We start from the raw sequence: 21,971 nt of genomic DNA, 5'->3' as shown, positions 1-21,971 counted from the left end.
ATTTCAACATTATTACAGATTGTAAAGGAATATGGAGATGTCGGCATTTATGTGTATTTGGCAGGATGCAGTGGTGAGTACACTTTTAGAATGGGAGAGGTTTTAACATTTTGGTTTTGTTTCTGTTTTTTAAATAACTGCATTTGGAAGTATTTTCCCTTAATTTTAGTTTTAGGTGAAAATGAAAATTATTCTGAAAATCTAAAGCTAGCTTTGACATTTGCCACTCACAGCACTCACATCCCTGGGTTACTTGGTGGTAGGCCTCCTGCACGGGCGTTGGAGGAAAGGAGCTAATAAACCATTGTTCAGGGCTGGTATATTTTTTAGTAATTATTTGTGTAATGGCTGCCATAAACATAGTTATATAAAATCATTTAGGTTTTTCCAGACAATGCCTGCTCTTTTTGTTTTAATATAAATTTGGGCTAAAACAGTGCTTGAAAATGAAATTCACATAAAGGCATCACTTTTCACCTACCAAAATAGCAAAATTTGAAAATGTTTGACAGCAGGCTCTGTAGGCTCACTGTGGGACAACAGGAACCCTCAGACATTGCTGGTGGGAGTGCAAACTGGAGCAGCCTCTGTGGAGGGCAGACAGGCATTTTCTTTCAAAATTACAAATGCATTTACCTTTAACCCAGCAAATCCAACAGTATGCTACACACATTCAAAATAACACATGTACATGGTTAATGATCATAGTACTGTCTCTAAGAACAAAACACTGGAAAACATTTAATTGTCAAAAGGGACCAGTTAAATAAACTAGGGTACATTACACCATAGAATAATACCATGTATGGTAAAAAATAATTTTTATTATATCATTTTAATATTTATACTATATGAAAGTGTTACTTTTTTAATGTTTAAGACTGACACCCAGAGTGTGGGCTAATTTTCTTTTTTTTATTTATTATTTACTGATTTATTTTATTTATTCTTGGCTGCATCAGGTCTTAGTTGCAGGATCTTTGTTGAGGCATGCAGGATCTTTCATTGCGGCGCACAGGCTTCTCTCTAGTTGTGGCGTGCAGGTTTTCTCTCTAGTTGTGGCGTGCAGGCTCCAGGGCACGTGGGCTCTCTAGCTGAGGCGCGCCAGCTCAGTAGTTCTGGTGGGCGGGCTTAGTTACCCCACGGCATGTGGGATCTTAGTTCCCCGACCAGGGATTGAACCACGTCCCCTGTATTGGAAGGTGGAGTCTTTACCACTGGACCACCAGGGAAGTCCCTGGGCTAATTTTCCCTTCTTCTTTTATAGCACAAGTCGTGAGTGACCTCACTCAAAATCAATTCTTTGAAAATCCTGCCTTACTGGATCTGCTGTTCCACAGCATTCACGATGCAGTCTTAGGCAGCCAAGTTCGAGAGGCACTTGCCGAACAGGAGGCCACGGCTGCTCCTCCCCAGGAGGACTCTGAGCCCAACGCCACTCCGGAAGCTTAGACGAGGAGCTCAGCCTGCGATGGGGTATGAGCTTCTCGTGAAATTACTAACCTACACACTTTAAATAGTAGACACTAAATGTTTTTTTCCTAAGGGTAAATACTAGTAGTAGGTAAATACTAGTAAATACAAGGCTTGATTTGGAGGGTGAATGACGCATAGCAAGATGTATCTTACTTGTATTTTTTTAATTGACTATTTCAAAGATATTATTAGCCTCTTGCCTGCATTTATTGTGTAGTGACATTTCTGTTACTCTTTAGTATTATCTTTGTGAACTTAAAGAATTTATTTAAGTACTTTATCCACAAATCAGATACCCTGTCACCAGATGGGTAGTAGTTCTTTGCTTTTGTACTTGTTGATCTACAGACTTTCTGTAATCAGTTATCTCACAGAGGAGGCAAACCCACAGTTTTCTAGAAGTTCTTCTTTTAAAATAACCATTTATTGTTACAGAAGCAATGTAGGTACATTGCAGAAAATTAGAAAATATAGACAAGCAAAAATAAGAAAAACATTACATTACCAGCAAAGATTATCGCTAACACCTTAATGCATGTCCTTCCGGGTCTTTTTCTATCCATATATATTTACATCTTTTAACCAAAACAAGATCATACTCTACATAGTGTTCTGTGACCTGTTCTTTTCAGTCATCCATCTTTGCTTTCTCATTCTAGAACATGTTTACCTCAGACCATATTCAAACTTCCCCAATTGTCTCCACAGTTGTAGTTGGTTTATCCAAACTAGTATTCATTCTGTGACCTTACACTACAAATGGTCATGTCCCCTCTTAATCTAGCACTGTCCTTTTTTTGATGACATTAACTTGTTAAAGGGAGTTGGGGCAGTTGTCCTGTAGAATCCCATCTTGTGAGTGTGTCTGCTCGCTTTTTCAAGGTGTTGTTTAGTTTGTCCCTTTATTTCCTGAACTACCTGTGATCTAGAAGTTATGTCTAACTAAAGGCTTCATGAATTTGAATAAAACATTTCTTGCTAGCTGAGATACGTGCATAGATGAGGCACGTGCTTCAAATCGCATCACAACAGAAAACAAGTAATATCTAGTTGACCTACCATTAATGATGCTAAAATAAATCACTTGGATTAATATGACAACCAATCCCCCAATTATATTTTCTCCTTTGTGACTAGTGAGTTATCTGTATGGTGTTCCTTTGGCATTGAATGAATGCCCAGTTCTCCATTAGCCGTTCACCCAGAGGTTTTAACGTCTAGTGTTAATCCTTGCCTAAAGCAGCAATTTTATTAAGGTGTGTGAATTTTCTTTTCCAATTCTTTCATTTCTTCTGCATTTATCAATTGGTGTTTCCGTGTAAACTACAGCTTTCCCTCAACTTGAATTATTTAGTCATCCTTAAACATAGTTCTTACTGGAAGGGCAGGTTAAATTTTTTTTTTTCCATTTAGTTATCAACTTCAAAGTAAGGAGTTGGTTTAATAGATGGTGACGAATTAGGTTCTTTTTGATTTTTCCTTTTTCATGTAATTATACACTCATGAATTGTTGTAGTTTTAATGTGTTTCAGTGCATTATAGTTATTCTTTTTGGTGTTCAAATTGTCACACCTGTGGCCAGTAGGAGGCCCTAGAAGTTTTGTTGTTGCTAAAACTGATTTACCACATATTTTAGAAAACTGACTCCTGGGTATAATTTAATACCTTCCTTCTAAATCCACAGAGTTAGTTAATTCTTCATCAAACTCAGTTTTAAGCCGATGAGTGAGTAAAATGCTGTTTGAAGCATTTTCTCTACAGTTGTTCAAAAGGAGTAGGGAGACCTTTAAGCCAGTTTGTCATCAGAAGTTCCTGCTCCTGTAATTCTAACCACCTGCTCACTCCAAATCACAGCACAAGTATTAGCCAACCTGCCTAAAGCCTCATCTGCTAAGATTTCCTGCTAATAGTTGTTTTTGTTTTTGTTTTACATGTTTCCTTATTGACTCCTTGTTTTAGTTTTCATGAAGAAAACACTTCCAGGGGAAAAGTGCATCAGGAAAGAAGTAGGTTAGCATGGGTCTAGTCCAAACCAAACCCTATGGCTTGTTTGCTTTAAGTCTTATCAAGTTTCTCAGTGACTTTACTAATTTAATTCAGAGTAGACCCCCGCCCCCTTCTAATCAATACTTTATTTAGATCTAGAGTGAAATTAGATTTGCAGTCAGTTATTTCCTTTGCAATCATCAGATACATCTGCATTCTGATACAGACTGCCTTCTGAAAGAGCATGTAGTTATAGGACCTCAGCTTGTACTAGAAACTTTTATAAAAGGGCTTGTATCGTTTCAGCCATTAAAGTAGAACTTAAGGATTTTAAACAATATTATAAAATATTTTATTGCATAATCTTTAGCACCAGTCTTCAATAAATGCTTTACACACAGCAGATATTCAAGTCCTGGTTATTGATAGATTGAAAGCAGTATACAAAAAAAGTACTTGTCTGTAGCTTACAAATTTGTATTTAACTTTTCTGTCCTTTAATTTTTAACCTATTTTGAATAGAATTCTACCATGTACATAAAAAGCATTTAAGTCTTACTGAGGGGTAATATGTTTTTGTTTTGGCATGCCTCTGATATCATAAGAATGTATTTCAAAATGTATTCTATCTATATGTAAATATTTTGGAATGTTTTACTTAGAGTTATTTCATACGGTGGGAAATTTCCTGAATTCTTTTACTTACAATCAAGTTTTGTCTCTACCTCCTTCTTTCCGGACCTTAAAATCTGCTAGTATATACCTTTCTATGTTTTTCAGCCCTGGTTCAAATTCAGATTCTTAACTGCCCTATCCAAAAGGGCATAATCCACACTGATGGATATAGGGACTAGACTAGGCTTATTTTATGGAAATATGGGAAAGCCCTATTTCCAGGAAGGCCCCCTATAGTGATGTTGTCTTTCTCAAATCCTGTGCAACATGACCATGGTTGTTCTGTGTCTCATGACCGGATGGAATATGTTTGCAAACAGTTTTGAACCAGGGCCCAGGAAACTCCTCATTCAGGTCATAGACGCTGACTGTACAATCATATGGCAGCTGAGAGGGATCCCAATGCCAATCTCATCTGCAGTGGGACTCAGAGAAACAGTGAAGGGTATGAATCCTCTGCAGGCTCTGGGAGAAGCATTTTGTAGTTTTCAGGTAACATCTAAAATATCCATGTGGTTTGATCCTGTATCCTTACCTGTTTAACAGAGAAAGGAGGTGTCTGCCTCCCAAGGTACATGTTGAGAAAATGAGACTGCCCTCCAGTGTGTGGAGAGGGTAGCAAACCCAGAGAATCTGCCCCAGAGTGGGTGGGTGTGTTGTCCTGTTTGGGGAGTGGGGGGCGAGGGGGTACCTTTGTGTGGGGCTGAGGGAAGGAAGTGTATGTGGTGAAGACGACTTTATTATGTCTGCCCCTTTAATTAATTCAAATTCTAAAATCAAACACAAGTTCCTTGGTATGAGCCTGTGTGCTTTAGTGAGTGCAGAAATGCTTTTGGTCCTTTTTTTCAGCAATGCTTTTAGGAGTCAGTGTGTAGATTCTTGATAACATGGATTGAGTGCTGATAAAAGTTGGTTTGAGGACTGATAAAAGTGTTACCTAATTCTCCAAACACATAGCTAACCAAAATGTGTGCGGTGGTTTTGAAACCCCTCAAATCCCAGCAGCAAAACGTTCAAAAGCCAGGACTGCACCAGGTAACCTGCCTGCTTACTGACTTGGATTTAAACAAGTTTGAGCATCTCAAAAACCCACTTTGCCTTTAAAAAAGGCTTACCAGGGTTTTCATTGTACTGGTGTATAGCATTTCAGCTTTATGTAACAGATGAACCTGAGCTTTGTGAAAATTAAATTTTATAAATCTAATCACATTTTTAAAATGTTTTTTAAAAGTTTTTTTTAAAAGATCGCTACAGTATTTTTCTGAAGTCATAAACCCTTTGTATTGGTTTATCAGCACGCTAATATGTGTAAACATGTATGTCTGTACACACACATATACACGTGTTTATGCACACATACATATTTTAGGTGGAGGGAGTTACCAGTGAATGTGTATATTTTCTTTTTAAATGGGGTACAAACATGCTAATCTAGATAGCATTGATGCTATCTGCATACATATGCCTGGGTAGAAACACCCAGATTTTTCAGATAATTCATTGTGCATTGATTTGATGTGTGGCCAGTTAGATTTTCATCATGAAACTGAGATGTCAAGATTATTCACAGCCTGTGACACGTTAGGCCTGAGTGAGCACCACATAACCAACTTGAGTTGTCTCACGCTGGTGCATCTGATGTATGTGGCAATACGAACAAGTGGTAAGACTTGAAGGAGTGTGTTCTAAATGCTTACATTGATCAAAACAGCACAAAAACATACATCTTTAGTCATTCACTTATCAGCATAACCTGGAAATGGTTCGCTTTCATACCTCATGAAAGACTAGGGCAGGATTAGAAAAAAAATTTTCTCATCAAGTTCACAAAAATGAAGAGAAAGAAAGGATGTTGGTTGGATTTTGAGTGAACAGCTTTATTCTGCTTTAAAACTTTCATATTTTAAATATTTCAGTGCAACACAGCATTTTCTATGTTGTCAACTTTTTCTTTTGTGAGTTAAAATGTATCCATCTCTCACTATTTTGCATTACTTGTGAATACTGAACTACAATAAAAATATTCTTTATTGTGTTTGGGTCTCAGTGTTTGGCAGGGGCCTGGAAGGGGTAATTGTGGAAGAGGGGAGGGAATTTGGTGGTGGCTGTACAAGAAATCCTTTTAAAGAGCTTTGTTTAAGATTCTAATAAAAACTTTTATTTTAGAAGTACCTCACTATAGACCCGAAGTCTAACGGGAGCTTTACTGAAATTTTAAACCATTAAATTATAATGGTTTAATAAACCATTAAACCATTAATTTATAAAATGAAAATAAGTACTTTTCTGTATAAAGCCAATTCCGGATTTTCTAAATGAGATTATTATATGTGTATGTTTTTCTTTTTGCTTTACTACTTCGCTAGTCATTAAAATCAACAATTCTTCTTGATTAATTTGAAATCAACTCAAATGGCAAAGCAAAACACATTACATCAGATGCTTCCTACACTTTAAACATAGTTTAGCCAAAGCTGCTTTATTCAACGTTGTAGGAAAAAACCTGTCGAAACACATGTGATCATATGCCTGGATGGGCCATTGTGATGAGGGCAGAAGAGCATAATGGATGGGGACATCGGCGATGGAGCTGTCAAACTTGGACTTGAATCCCAGCTCTGCTACAAGGAAACGAGGTAGGAAAATTCTGCATCTGTTAAATCCACGTCACTGGGCAGATGGGAAGATAAAATGAGATAATGTATGTACGGCACTCAGCCAGCATATGCCTAGAACATATGTGGTCAAAGCAAGCACTTCACAATTTGGAACCTTTAAAAATGGTAGCAAGTCAAAAAACAGCTTTTCTGCCTAACGGCATTAGATATCACCCTTTATTGTACCACAGAGAAACGACATCTGAAAAAAGAGCATACAATTTTGAAAACCACTTATTTTGTGTGTGAAATGGTTATTAAGAAGTCTGTATAAGGTTAGGATTCCAATGAAAAGTGTTTTCACGAACACCTCCAGGGCTCAGTTGTATGTCATATAGCGTGGAGTAGCACTGAATTTGGCATAGGACTTGATGACCTTATTTACAGCTTCCAAGAAATCCTTCTCAGTAGCAATTTTTCGCCGTGCTCGGATGGCAAACATACCAGCTTCTGTGCAGACGCTTCTGATCTCAGCACCTTTCAAACAAAAAGAAAATAACAGGCTTAATTAAAGCAGCCCAAATAGACACACCAGCAAATAGAAGCAAGACCTTTCTACCTACCAGTGCTATTTGGACACAGTCGTGCTAACAGTTCAAATCTGATATCTCTTTCAACACTCATTGAACGGGCATGAATCTTAAAAATGTGAGTCCGGCCCTAAAAATAGGGGAATTGACAAATATTAAACTGGAAAACAGCACAGGAAGAAAAAATTTCAAGAATCCCTTTTCTACCGTGAAATGATGTTCCCACCTCTAGATCAGGTAAGCTAAACTCAATCTTCCTGTCCAGTCTCCCGGGCCTCATCAGCGCGGGGTCCAGAGTGTCAGGTCTGTTTGTGGCCATCAGAACCTTAATGTTGCCTCGAGGATCAAACCCATCCAGCTGATTGATCAGTTCCAACATGGTCCTCTGCACTTCATTGTCACCTCCAGCACCATCATCAAAACGAGCCCCTGAGAAGACAGGAGGAAAGACATTCTTCACATCTACTCAAAGCAGCACTCTGCTCAGTAAATCTCAGCTCAGATCACACCCTCCAGCCCAAGGGAACCTCTCAGTTTTAAGCAAATCCTGTAAGAACAGCCTGATTTACACAAAACTAACGAGAAAAGGACTCATCATAGGTTGATTTAACATAGGTTCCTTTAAAGTATTTTTTTAAATCCTCTTTAAGGATTTTGGTTTAAGTCACTGAAGAACACCTCCATTCAACACAGTATACACCTGGACTAGGCAAAAGAATACATGCAAAATTAGCACTATAGTGGTATTTGAGTATATGTAAGAAAATGCCATACTCTTCTAAATTTCTCAAAACTGTCCTTAAAACTATGGCTAAATCCATAATACAGTAGAACTGTAACAGCTTACTATCACACTGATTTGGATATATTAGAATACTCTAGGTTAATGTCAATACTCTTCTTCATTTCAACCAAAATAGCACAAGAAGAGGCCTCCATATACATTTTTTCATTTTAAAATTGTATAAATACATACTGTTGTAGTAATGCATTATGTACATTATAAAATACAAAAAATAGAAATTTTAAAAATGAGATTAAAATTAAATATGAAGGAAAGTACCAGTATTTTCTTCCTTCACCCTAATACTGTTTTATACAAAATCCGTTTTGGAAGCCACAGTTTCAGAGCATCCTGACATCATAAGGCTTATTCCAATGATACTACAAAAATGACTTCAGGGTCACAACACGGCATCTACAGACTGTGGTCAAATTATGGCCCTTGAACACTACCTACAGAACGTCCAAAGCCCACAACATCCATCCAGTCTAAAAGCAAGACTTTAGGTATCCTAACCACAGTCCCCAAACAGTGTTACAGCATCCACTATATTTTTTAAGACTTTTTTTGTCACTGAGTTCATTAAATAACAACTGTCTGGTATCTGCAGCTAATAGGAACTATTACTCTTATAGACTGTAACAAAAGCTAAGGCCTCTAGAACAGTATACAGTTTTCAAAGTCAATCACATTTATGACTGACTTCAAACCTCTCAAAAACCCATGAAATAAACAAGGCTGGAATTATCATTTCTTTTATAAGAGGAGCAAACTGGGCCTCAGAAGTAGTTAAAATAACTTGTCTAGATTGCACAGCTAATACTGTATTTCATCAAACCTATGAAGCCAATAATGTTATTTTATGTACACTTTATGAAAAACTACCACCAATTAAATTATGCCCCAGTGCTTTCTGATCCGATTAAGTGAAGCTGTATCCCAAGTTAGGAGTTGCTAAAGTGAAAATATGTGCCCTAGGAAAGAAACTGGGAAAGTTCAAAGATAAAGACTTTGAGAAATACCAATGCTATATATATAATGCTTCATCTTTCCTTTATGGTGTGGCCCTAAAGTTTATTAGATCCGTGACTCTGATGTGCTAAAGCTCATAAAAGAGTTGGAATTTAAAATTCTGTACAAGATTAATGCATCAGGGGAACTTTACACATACTACTACAGAATTCTCGTGAAACCCAGCTGTAAAGCTCTCTGAGGTACCATTCATACCTCCAATAGCATCAATTTCATCGAAGAAGATAAGGCAGGCTTTCTTTGTTCTGGCCATTTCAAAGAGCTCTCGAACCATTCGAGCCCCCTGATGAAAAAAAGTGTTAATTCAGAGTTGGTTTTAAAATCTTTTAAAATATAATAAGTTATACTTCAAACTTTTTAATATTCCTAACAGTATTCTCAACCATTATTACCTAAAGCTTTTTCAGAAAGACTGAAGTTTGTTACCTATTCCGTCAAATTAATCTTATTAGCTTTAAAACAATATTAAGTAATTTCATGATTCTGTACCTATTAAATAGCCAATAACTTTAAGACCTGAAGAGGTCAAATTAACACGATTAAATAAAGGCACCATTTCAATCAATAAAACTTGAGGAAATAAAAGCATTTGATCCATCACTTGGCATTTCTAATCAATGAATTTGATTTGTAAGTTTTGATAACGGAATAAAAGTGTATCTCAACTCATGCAGATCCTTTTTCTAAGTATACTAATCATTAATGTTTCAGATATAATATATTCAGCCCTAGACTTACTCTCTAATGAAAAAAACGTGTGTGTGTGTACATACCTGTGTGTACATACACCCACGCACATACACATAGACAATCTCTGTTCTCTTTCTCAGAACAACATAAAACACTGCCCCTGAAGTGAATACACTTTCGAATGCATTCACTGGGCATTACTGGGTTATTGATCTTACAAACCAAATGTGTAGAAAATGTCACCCTTCTGAGTAGGGAGCATACTGATTAAAAATGTTCAGCAGTTTATTTCCAAATGACTGCACGGGAATGCTGGTGGCTTCTGGGCTTCTGACCTACTAATTACAATCCATCAATCAAAAAGTTTCAGGTCTCAATCTTCAATGTGGAATTCCCATTTTAATTTCATCTATGCTTTATAAATCTTTCATAGAGCTACATATTCTTTGATTATTATCAATTTACTTTACCTCACCGACGTACTTCTGCACAAGTTCAGATCCAATAACTCGAATGAAGCAAGCATCAGTCCTATTAGCAACTGCCCGAGCACAGAGTGTCTTGCCTGTACCCGGTGGACCAAAGAGCAGCACACCCTTAGGAGGCTCAATGCCAAGGTTAACAAACCTCTCTGGCTGTGATGGAGACACGATTTTTACACTTATCAATTCTCTATAATAAAAACAAGACTACTTCTACATCAATATATTTAAACCAAAATTATTCAGTCCACAATTTATATACTTAATCTAAATAAGAATTTTACTTATAAGACGTAAGATCTAAACTAGACTCATTAATACACAAGGCTGAATGGCTTTTAAAGGTATTTCTATTATCCAGGGTTAACAAAACATTTTTTTCCCCTAATTTTAAAAAATCACAGTGTTTAAAGAACAAAAGTATTATCTCATATCTAATATTCTAGTTTTTTCCATTATCCCCCCAGGCTTAATTTGATTCAATTAAAGCCCATTTCTTCTTGATAGCATTAAAACACATTGTTTCTTCTACAACAACCTATTCTAAAGGTTACGCCTCAACCTCCCTTGTCACTCTAAACAGCAGATTCTTCTTTTTTTGAATAGGCTTGACGACTCAATCCTTTTACTTTCTCTTCTGGAACTTACCAGTTCTCCACACCTTTACCCTCTACCCCATCAAAAATTTTCATTTAGGAAAACATAAAATTTTAAAACTAATATATAGGCATAATTTTAGTGCACAGTACGCAAAAGGCTCTCACATCTTTGTACAAAGAAATTTAAAAGGCAACAGACTCAACCACTTACATGAAGTAGTGGGGTTTCAACTACTTCTCGAAGTTTCTCAATCTGTTCTTTACAGCCACCCACATCACTATATGTAACATCAGGTTTTTCCTCCACCTAAGAGAGGGATGAAAATGTACAACATAGAGCCACACGCTTTTGCATACTAATCCAATTGTTCTATCCAGTAGAGCAGACCCAATACCCTAAAAGAAAAATCAGATTTATAGCAAGTAAGAATTTTAATAAAAATGGAATACACTGCCCAGTGTCCTAGACCCACTTGCTATATTACTTGTTATGACACTAAGTGAGAGACAAACTACTAAAATAAAGACCGATAAAGACTTTCTCATCTGAAAAATTGTTTTAAAAATTTTGGCAACTCTTCAATACATACCCACATATTAATATTTTATTAGTTAAAAAGTTTCAACGTTTTTTTGAGATGGATGCAATCAGTCATGCCATTCCTTTTCCCTCTCGTGGTTTCTTACCTGCATCATGGTAACTGTTGGGTCAATCTTAGGAGGCAGTGGAATGTGAATCTGATACTTATTTCTGTCCACACTGAGGAGGTAAAAAAGAGCCTCACCAATACATTCAAAAAATTTACTGAGTGAATTATCATGTGTTCTATATACATTATTTACATTAACTCACTTAATCCTCATAACCATCCTAGAGCAAGTGCTTCCTCCACCTACACCATGTTACCTTAAATAGACTGGCAAACTCAACTCTACAATTCTGTACTTAGTTTGATCATGACATTTGAGGCCATAAAAGGCCAAGTGGGGGTGGGGAGGTCAGGAAACAGATGCAGCAGCAGCAAGGCTGTCCAACTGCAGCCCTCTCCTAGGTTACCCTGGTATTCCATGGCGCCCAGTTCACCCATTCAAAAGCAAGCCAAGGGTGTGAATGTGACATGGCATCTTCAATGAAAGACGAGTATTTACTGCAAATAGAAATCTTACCCAACTCTCATCCCTTCTTCAATGTCAGTAGGTGCAACCTGATCACTGAGGTCCACCACAAACTTGGCAAACTGCTTCACATTGATGATGTACTTTGGGTCCTCCGAATCAGCATTGATTATCTTTGTGCATCTAACATGGCAAAAGGCTTGATTAGAGTAAGGAACCTGAACCACTAATAATGAATTCAAGTAACTGGATTCTCCCCTGGGTATGCAGTACACGAATAAGCAGGTGTAAACTAGAACTGCAGAAACTGGGCCACTGTTAAGGATCCTTCTCTACAGAATATGCTCAATCCCAAGGGTCTGCTCAACTTTAGCCAAGCCATAAAAATTTCAAAAGATAACATTCCCCTGGAAAATTAAACCCAAATATTTCGTCATTAGGAAGTTCTCTTTACCAAGGGGGAAAAGTGGCGGGGAGGCGGGATGGTGGTGTGATGAATTGGGAGATTGGGATTGACATATATACACTAATATGTATAAAACAGATAACTAATAAGAACCTGCTGTATAAAAAAACAAAAACAAATGCTCAACTACAAAAAAAAAGTTCTTTCTTGATTTTTATAACTATATGGCTTTATTAGTAATACTCCTCTATATCTTCAGGTATTCTCCTTTTTATTTTTCCTATAAAAAGACAGTCATCTTGTCTTACGTCAAGTAATAAATATGTTTATTCTTTCCTGAGTTTATACTTCAAATCCATTATTACTGTTGCTGTTTTTAACTTAAATATATTCTTTTCCTGTGGGTTGTGGTGAAGGCGAATCTGAAACCCCACATACATCACAGTAGAAGGTAGTCTACTGCCTACTTTCTATACTATCTTCCTACAGAAGAAACCCAAAAACAAAAAACAGAACTCATATTGGAAAGAGCTTATATCATAAGCTGTAGCAACAAATACAGGGAAATACAAAATAGTCTCTGGCGTGTGCATATAGGTAGAGCTAAGAGTAAGGTAAAGAATTCTTTGTCCTTGCAGCATAAATTGTGGACAGGATTCCATTTTCTGTTATTGGAAAAGGTCTACCAGGGAAGTAGAATTTTATATATAGAAAGTATCTATCACTACTTTATCTGACAGACCCTGCCAACAGTGTTGCACAGATAGGGATTTTTTTAATTCTCAGCTGAAAAAGTATATATACAGGGACCTCAACTTGCAAAACGTTAAATAAGGACCTTTGAAAACCTGCTCATCCTTAAAAGCAAAGAGAACACTGGCAAAAACATTGAAAATCAACATTTTCAGAACTAAAACTATAGGTCTGTAACAATCCAAAGAATGTTTATTCAAAAAAAAAGAAAAGGGCTGAATCCTGGTAAGAACAGCGAGCATTTTGCGTTTAAATTTGCCTTCATCCCATAGCCCTCTCCCCAGCTCTGCACAAGACTTGAAAGCCAACGGCCTCACAGCCGTGATAGATGTGAAGACAAGCAGCCTTCCTGGGGGAAGGCAGGGACAAAGAACTGGAACTCCCCAAAAGCCCAACCCCAGAGAACTATTTGACCTGTCGGGCAGCTAGCTGAAAAGCTCCATTCTCAGGACTTGCTTTTATTTGACCGGACTCAGAGCTCGCTGTCTACACACCCCCTGCCCACAGGACATTTACTGGAAATAATCGGTGGCAATTGTTTAACATCAACTCTCTGAGGTGGCATTTACCAGTTGGGGCTAACGAGGCTGACCAAAAAAACTTCAAAGAAAAAACAGCAAGGAACAGCAACAGTAACAAACCCTGGGGATAGGGGAAATCTGAGTTCCAGAACTGACGTTATTTAAAATGTCCAGTTTCTATCAAAAAATTATGAGACACAAAAAGAAATAAAATATGGCCCATACATAGGGAAAAAAGTCCATAGAAACTGTCCTTGAGAAAGCCTAGACATTGGTCTTACTAAACAAAAACTTTCATCAGTGTCATAAATATTTTTTTTAAAAACCAAAGGAAACCATGTCTAAAGAATTAATGGGAGGTATGAGAACAATGTCTCACCAGAGAGTATCAACGAAGAGAGAAATTAGACTGGAATATAATTAGGCTATTAAAAAAAAAAAGATGTTCTGATACAAGCTACAACATGAATGAAGCTTAAAACACTACGCTAAGCTAAAGAAGCCAGAAAAAGGTCATGCCTTGTATGATTACATTTATATGAAATGTCCAGGATAGGCAAATCCATAGAGACAGGAAGTAGATGAGTGGTTGCCAGGAGCCAGTGAGAGAGGGGAACAGGGACAGTTAATAGGTACAGGGTTTCTTTTGGAGGTGATGACAATATTCTGGAGAGTAAAAAACAAAGTGTCAAGAAATGCTGGGGCAAAGGGTAGGGTGGTGGTAACTTCACTGAAAATGAGAGTGTGGAGGTGAGAGGGGAAGGGTGATTAAACATAAGTGAACCTGCCACTGACATTCCCTAGCCCTCTATCTCCACTGTTCTTCCAAAATATTGGAGATTGGAGACAACGTGAGACTGAAGACAACTTCTCTGGGAAGAGTGACCATCCAAATGAAAGATCTAAAGACACTGACCCTGAAGGCTCCCCAACTAAACATTCAACTGTATAAGTTACAGTGAAGCCTGAGATAGACATGCCTCACTATTGAATCTAGAGCTTCTATCAGCTTTTTGGTCTCCCACTAAACAAAAGCACAAAGTAAGATTACCAGACATCTAACATAAAAGACAGACACCAAGCAAGCAAAGAGGAAAAAAGCATCTTAGAGGAAACAGAAACCTTCCAGTTATCCTTAACTTCCTTAGACGTTGACAGCATATTACAACCATGATATGAGAACAGGACAACACAACATATACACTGAAAGAAAGAAAAGCTCTTGGAAATTAAAAACTTAAGTGAGAGGGAAAAAAATCAATACATAGACTCAAAGTTAAGAAAATCTAACAAAAAAGTAGAACAAAAAGACAAAATGAGAAAAGAAGGAGAGAAAGATTAGCATTTCCAGGAGGTCCAATATTCCTGTAACACAAGTCCAGAACAGAGGACCAAGAAAATGGAAAGGAACTATTTACAAATAAATAGCTTCAAGAAAATGTGCACACTGAAGGACATGAGAGCGCAGCACCACTGCTGAAAACACACCAACACCAAGGCACGAAGCCATGGAATTTCAGAACACTGAGAACAAGGGAAGAGCCTACAACTTTCAGAGGAAGAAAAGGTCACATACGTAGGACTGGGAATCGGAATGGCTTCAGACTAACACCACCGGGAGGCAGAGGACAATGTAACGATGCCTTCAAAATTCTGAAGGAGAAGAATTTTCTATCAGCCAAGATATTTCCAGACATATGTGGTCTCATATGGTACCTCCCAAATGACCCTTTCAGGAAGCTACCAGAGAATACAGGCCACCTAGTGAGGGTGTAATTAAATCAGAAAGAGAAACTCGTGATACACGAGCAACAGGAGAGAGTCAAAGGGAACCTCCAGGGTAAGAAGTCACAGGATGCTCGTGATTCAGCAGGCATTCAGGCAACCAGTCCAGACTGAAGCAGGTCAGAAAGTGCTGGGAAAGGCTTGCTCAGGAAGATGAACCTGAGAGAATACCTGATGCAGCTGATGCACCTGAGGTACACGTGAGAAAACCTGACGGACCTAAGGCATCTGAAGAATAACTGATGATCCTGAAAAACCGAGGGCGGGGCGGGGGGCTGAGTTAGTAATATACATAGACAACAAGGCAAATGAAAAAACGAGACAGTTAGGGCAAGGAAAACAAAAAGTGGTAGAAGAAAGGAAAAGTAATCACAGTTTACTAATGGTTCTTTGTGAATAGGGTTTACTCAGCCATAATTATGAAAACACTAAATATGGATCTAACCAAAATTTTAATACAATTACATTATGAGGCCGTAAGGATGAGAAGGGCATGTCTTTGGGATGAAGGCAGAGGAAACAAAGCAAAACAAAATCCTCATCTTTCATGGTGGGAAAACCAATAAACACCACCTGAAACTAAAACATCAAGAAGTGATCTACAATATACAAAACTTGACTCTATCCATTAGAAATAGAAAGGCAGAAACCAAAATAACCACCTAAAAGTTTTGAAAATAGGTGCCTCTAGTAAAGAGGAATTAGGAGAAACTGTTGTCATAGAACTATTTAACTCTTTAAAACCATGATAAAACTAAAAAGCAAATAAATGAAAGCATGGAAAGACAGAAAAAGGAAAGGAGGATAAGATGAAAGAAAAATAACCTGTACCTGTATTAAAGAGGCAAAATTAAAACAAAACTTTCAATAATTAGAATAAAACACAGGAGAACATGTTTATAATCTTGGACTGGGCTAGGCCTTTCTAAGCAACATTAAAACCCAAAAGGTATAATGAAAAAGCTAATATATTTACCTCCTAAAAAGTTAAAACAGTACAACAAAAAGTACTGAGAAGTTAAAAGTCAAGTGAGAGACTGAGAAAAAATATTTGTAACATATTTAAGAAAAGATTAATATGTACAATATATGAAGCATTCCTAAAAATTAACAAGAAACAATCCAATGGAACAAAACATGAATGGTCAAAAAAATACAAATGTTTAATAAGTATAAGAAGTAGCTATCATATTACTAATCAGCATAACACAAATTAAAGTGAATTGTTCTTTTTTTAATTTTTTTGCCCAAATGGCAAAAGTTTAAAAATCAATAATCAGATATCTTACATTGATCAGGCAAATACGCATTTCCCTCAAAACCTTTGGGTAAGAATGTAGACTGGCCAAACCACTTTTTTTCATACATTTTCAAAATGGTAAATGCCTCTGTCCCCATAATTCCACTTCTAGTAAGCTATACTACAGAAATGTATGCACGTATGTAGAGAAATATTTAACATGCGTGTTCAGTCCAGCACTGTTATCATAACAGAAATTGCAAACAACCCAACACCTATAGAATATTATGTAATTTTTAAAAAACAAGAGAAACATGAAATAAAAAAGGTACATCTGGCCCTCCCTGGTGGCGCAGTGGTTAAGAATCCGCCTGCCAATGCAGGGGAGACGGGTTTAAGCCCTGGTCCGGGAAGGTCCCACATGCTGAGGCGCAACTAAGCCCGTGTGCCACAACTACTGAGCCTGCGCTCTAAAGCCCGCGTGCCACAACTACTGAAGCCCATGTGCTGCAACTACTGAAGCCCGTGCGCCTAGAGCCCGTGCTCTGCAACAAGAGAAGCCACCGCAGTGAGAAGCCCACGCGCCGCATCGAAGAGTAGCTCCCACTCACCACAACTAGAGAAAGCCCGCACACAGCAATGAAGACCCAGCACAGCCAAAAATAAATTTAAAAAAAAAAGGTACATCTATAACAAAGACAATGAAAGATTTCTAAAATATGTAGTTATATCTAAAATGAAAACAGGATGTTTCTTTGTATGTAAATATATACGTGAAGACGCACTGGAGGATTAAGAGGACCAAATTATTTTCAGTAGTTAGATGGGAAGGAAGGTTTTCATATTTTGCTCTGTATCTTCCTGTATCATTTGAATCTTTTATATGATTACATCTTCACCTATTTCTTAAATAATTATTTAAAGTATAAAGTTTTAACCCCAGATACTTTTGGAGAAAGCTGCATTTACTTGGAATATGGCATAAAAATTCTTTACGAACTCTTACATTATACCCAAGGCTTGAAAAAGTACCTGAAAGTACAGATAAAAATAAATTTCCACAGAGCACTATGCGTACCTCGCAACCTGCAAAGGCTGTTCACTCTGGAGTGTTTGCTTATCTGCAGCCAAATCCCAGAGTGCTGGTGGGGCCAGGCCAGTGTCAGACTCTTTAATACCTACGTAAAGAAAGATTACAAAATTCACTGGACTGTAACGCTAGCTTTCTCACCCCAGCACCACTGCCATTCTGGACTGAATAATTTGCTGTGGGGGGCATCCTGTGCATTCCAGGATGGTTAGGAGCGTCCCCGGCCTCTAGCCACTAATCACTAGCACCACCTCCCCCTTAGGTTGGGAGAATCAAGAATGAGTTTAGATGCTGCCAAATGTCCTAGGGGGATGACATCCGTTGAAAACCATGGCCCTAAAGTAGTCACAGGCCAAAAATGTGATGCGATGTCATATTTGACATTTTTTTGTGCAAGTCAAATACTATCAATATAAAATTTCACCACTCAAGTTCCCAAAAAGAAGTTTCCGACTACTAGGCCATAGCCCGCTTACTTCAAGCAGTACCATGTGAGATCATATTTTTATTCAAGAAGAAATTCTGACTTGTTTATTATAGTCAACTGAACTTGGCTTTGACCAACAGAAACAATACTTGCTTAAAGGATGATGTTTCTTAATTGCTTAAGCATTAAACTTTCTTGTAAAAGGTAATGAAAACAGATTATTAAATGAGATCCAATTTCTTAACAGATAGGAAGGATAATAATTTTTTTAAATCTGTGATTCATGGAAGAGTGACATTGGTATTTCAGCTCCTTTGATATAATCAAACCATTACCCATAAAGAGGGGAAACAGAAATAAAAAATATACATACCCGTGAGCTCATTAATTTTCTTGAGAAGTTGTTGAATGTCATCTTCAACCTGTTTGATTTGCCTAGAGTAAGTGCTCTGACCCTAGGAGTTAAAGTCAGTTTAATTAGAATATCAGGATACCAACAATGTATTAAACTATAAACAAAAACTTTTAACAGTTACACTTGTAATAGCTATTATTGTCCTAAAGCTTGTGAAATGAGAGTAGAGAGAGGGAATCTATCATTTTCAGAACTATTCCTGAACCAATATATTCCCCTAAACAGGCAGCAAACCATTATGCAAGGTAACAAATGAAAATCATGACTAAAATTATCTAAAATTCAAGTCCATTTCTATGCATTAAAACTTACCATTTCAGATCTAATTCATTTTTATACATTTTAAATATAGTAAATATTTCTAAATATAATAAATTATTTCAAATCTTTCAATATAGTACCGCACTTTAATTACAAATAGTACAGAGATAATGTATAAGCTTAGACACACTGAGTATTTACTCTTTGATCTATTCTAAATAGAAACTGTAGGTAGATAACTTTTTATCAGTGAAGATTAAACAGCTGGACAGTCTCTTCCAACTATTCTGGAAGGCCAATACCAACAAGAGTCCTTATTTCAACACAAAACATCTATATTTTGTAGACATTGAAAGGACTTACATAAGTTTTCAGCAAGGCAATATCCCCCTCATCCAGAGCTACAAGAAAAGAGATAATATATGAATTCAAACAAAAGAAACTAGAGCTTACAATTCTTTTCTGTTCAATTCAGATTGCATTGAGTGAGAAAAACTGTGAAAAGTTGTAATGATATAAACACAACCATCAAATAGTTCCTGGACTCAAGGAACTTTTATCTAACTGGGTGAAGGCAGATTTTAAAAAGTACATAACATAGCTTCAAAGTGATATGACATAACAAGAACACGGAGCCCAAAGAACAGACTTTGAGATTCAAAACAACCTGAGCACTAGTCCCAGCAACATCATGCATTTGCTAAGTAACCTTGGAAAAACCATTTAAGTTCTGTGAGCATCAGTCTTCTCACCTGGAAAATTGTTAGCCTCAGTGTTGCTCTAAAGATCAAGTAAGACATGGATGAAGAAGCACAGAAAAATGCTACACACATTAGTCATAACTGTATCCAAGGGATACATTTGTTAATATATTTATAGAATTATAACTTACCCAGAGAAATACCCAGATGAAATGTTACATCTCTGTGACTAAATTTTACACTAGGTGACTGAGTACCTCTTTCAAGGGAAAAGAGTGAGATGAAAGTGGAGAGGAAATGCTCCTTCTCTGAGGGGTGGGTGGATATTAAGAAGAAAGGGTGCTAGGAGAGGTTGAAGTTGCTTAGGAAGGAAAGACAACAAAAATCCACCATAAGAATGTGTTAAAATAGCCTATAAGGAACAAAAGAAAACAGCATAAAGATGAGGCTTTTACAAAAGGGGCTACTGGGAAGAAATCATGAACGAACGTGCTGCGGGGAAAGGGTCAAGTGGTATAGTCTCTAAGGAGAGTAACCCAGCAGTGTCTATAAAAATTACAACTTCATTTCTAAAATTTACCCTACAGCTTGTGTTTGTGCATGTAGTAAAGAGTTATATTAACAAGGTTATTCATTCGTATAATGTCCATCAATAATGATTATTACTGAACACCCAATCATTTGGGATACTATACAGACCACACTGACTCTACATAATGATATGAACTTATATCATTAAAATTTTTAAAAAGCAAGATGTACAGCATGTTACATTTATGTAAAAAAAAAGGAATCTACAAACAAACTTGCTTGAATGTACACAGAAAATGCCTAGAAAGATGAGGCAAAACGGCAACATCAGTTGCCTCCGTGGGTAAGAGGTGGCCGGGGTCAAGGATGAGACACTTTTCCATTTATCTTTTCCGCTTTCGTGTTTTGAATCATGTGAATGAATTATCTAGTCAAAGGAATGTTTTTTAAAAAAGAAAATTACGTCTCAGGATCCTGGCTATACAGTGATAACAGCAAGCTGTCATTTGAGGGGGAGGAGGGACAGCAAAGAGGGTCCAGGCGACCAAGCACCGCCACGCGGGGAACTTTCCAAGGCCTGCAAGGCCAAGCGGGGCGCGTGACTCCTTCAAGACCTGAGAGCTGAATGTGAATAAAAATTTCGATCAGCGAGAGATGAACACAGGACGCGGGGCTGGTAGAGGGGAGACGGAGAGGACAGGCCGGTCAACCCGTCTGCAGCACCAGACTCAAATCGCTAGCGGCACAAAAGCGACAGAGCGCCGAGCAGGAATCCAACCCCCCCATCCCGGACCCTGGGCCACGATGGTCCTGCCCCGGCCCGGAGCTCCTGCCTACGTCAACTGACCTCGGATGGGCTTGTCTTCTTTCTCCTCTTCTTTGGTTTTCCTCTGATCTGCACCGAGGTAATCCGGCATTTTAGGAGATCCAAGAACCTCAGCTTGCTGGGTGATTACACAGCACCTTCCTCGCTTCCGGTGGCGCTCCTGCCTTTCCCTTCCTCACCGGAAGTAAGGCCGGCTCCGCGGGCCCTTTTGCCCCAGAAACGGGCGGAAGAACGCCACGGAGGACAGGCCCTGCGGCGGGAGAGCAGCGAAGGGGAGTGAGAAGGTTTCGCTGTTAGGAGGGAAGGTCGCTCTCCCTTAGCCCCTCACCGTGGCGAGTTCCCAGAGCAACAGATTGCAAGATCAACTCAGGCTGAGGTCGCTGAGTTTAAATCCTGCTTTAGTCATTTAAACTCTGTATTCTTGGGTAACTTCTTTAATCCCTGTGCTTTAATTTTCCCCTTGACCTCACAGCATTGTGGATGCATTAAATAACAATGTTTGTAAAGTACCTGGCTTATTCGATACGCAATGAGTAGTGACTAGATTTATACATAGAGTGAAGGTAAATAGAAGTTGTTCACTAATTTGACACTAACAAGGGATGAGGAGGTAAATGGTTTCCATGTTTGACCCTGCTGCCGAAGAATGGTACCATCTTCAGATACAGGAGAGCCAGAGAAGAGAGAAGGTTTTGAAAGAAATGAATTCGGGAGATGAGGAATGGAAGAGAGCAGTTAGACAATTGTAGAAGTTAGAAATGAAAAAAAAAAAAAAAGCCTGACCTTTCTGTACCCAGTCAGCAGTGAAAAGGCAACCTACAGAATGAGAGAAAATATTTGTAAGTCATATATCTGATAAGGGGCTAATATCCAGAATATATAAAAACTAAAACGGGAATTCCCTGGCGGTCCAGAGGTTAGAACTCAGAGCTTTCACTGCACGGGCCCAGGTTCAATCCCTGGATGGGGAGCTAAGATCCCACAAGCC

General features: G+C 38.0%; 2 protein-coding genes across 2 annotated transcripts in view; one reads left to right on the top strand and one right to left on the bottom strand.

Annotated features, from left to right (window-relative positions):
* The window catches only part of SLC26A5 (solute carrier family 26 member 5), a 51,924-nt gene extending 45,752 nt beyond the window's left edge, over positions 1–6,172 (top strand). The window contains exons 18-19 of the mRNA XM_027123823.1: positions 19–73; positions 1,268–6,172. Of these exons, the coding sequence (XP_026979624.1) occupies positions 19–73; positions 1,268–1,452 (240 nt within the window). The 3' untranslated portion in view covers positions 1,453–6,172. The remainder of the gene's footprint in view (positions 1–18; positions 74–1,267) is intronic.
* Positions 6,173–6,597: 425 nt separating this feature from the next.
* On the bottom strand, positions 6,598–21,173 carry PSMC2 (proteasome 26S subunit, ATPase 2). The gene is made up of 12 exons (XM_027123840.1): positions 21,005–21,173; positions 19,289–19,326; positions 18,623–18,704; positions 17,811–17,910; positions 12,079–12,210; positions 11,599–11,671; positions 11,123–11,218; positions 10,301–10,465; positions 9,336–9,423; positions 7,551–7,753; positions 7,358–7,454; positions 6,598–7,271 (listed from the first exon to the last, which is right to left on the bottom strand). Exons 1-12 carry the CDS (start codon positions 21,072–21,074, stop codon positions 7,114–7,116), a joined length of 1,302 nt encoding a protein of 433 aa, XP_026979641.1. The 5' UTR covers positions 21,075–21,173; the 3' UTR covers positions 6,598–7,113.
* Positions 21,174–21,971: the final 798 nt, after the last annotated feature.

Source organism: Aethalodelphis obliquidens, unplaced genomic scaffold (assembly GCF_003676395.1).
Source record: "Aethalodelphis obliquidens isolate GAN/ISIS:26980383/991018 unplaced genomic scaffold, ASM367639v1 scaffold27, whole genome shotgun sequence".
Lineage (NCBI taxonomy): Eukaryota > Metazoa > Chordata > Mammalia > Artiodactyla > Delphinidae > Aethalodelphis > Aethalodelphis obliquidens.
The sequence above is the reverse complement of the archived record's forward strand: the minus strand, read 5'-3'. Positions and strand labels throughout refer to the sequence as shown.

Excerpts from the sequence above, each read along its gene's own strand:
- PSMC2 (XM_027123840.1), bottom strand. The coding sequence starts at position 21,074 with ATGCCGGATTACCTCGGTGCAGATCAGAGGAAAACCAAAGAAGAGGAG. Across the intron at positions 17,911-18,622 it reads GAAAATTAATGAGCTCACGG|GTATTAAAGAGTCTGACACT; the intron begins GTATGTATATTT and ends TTCTTTACGTAG. Across the intron at positions 10,466-11,122 it reads TTGAAACCCCACTACTTCAT|CCAGAGAGGTTTGTTAACCT; the intron begins GTAAGTGGTTGA and ends TCTCCATCACAG.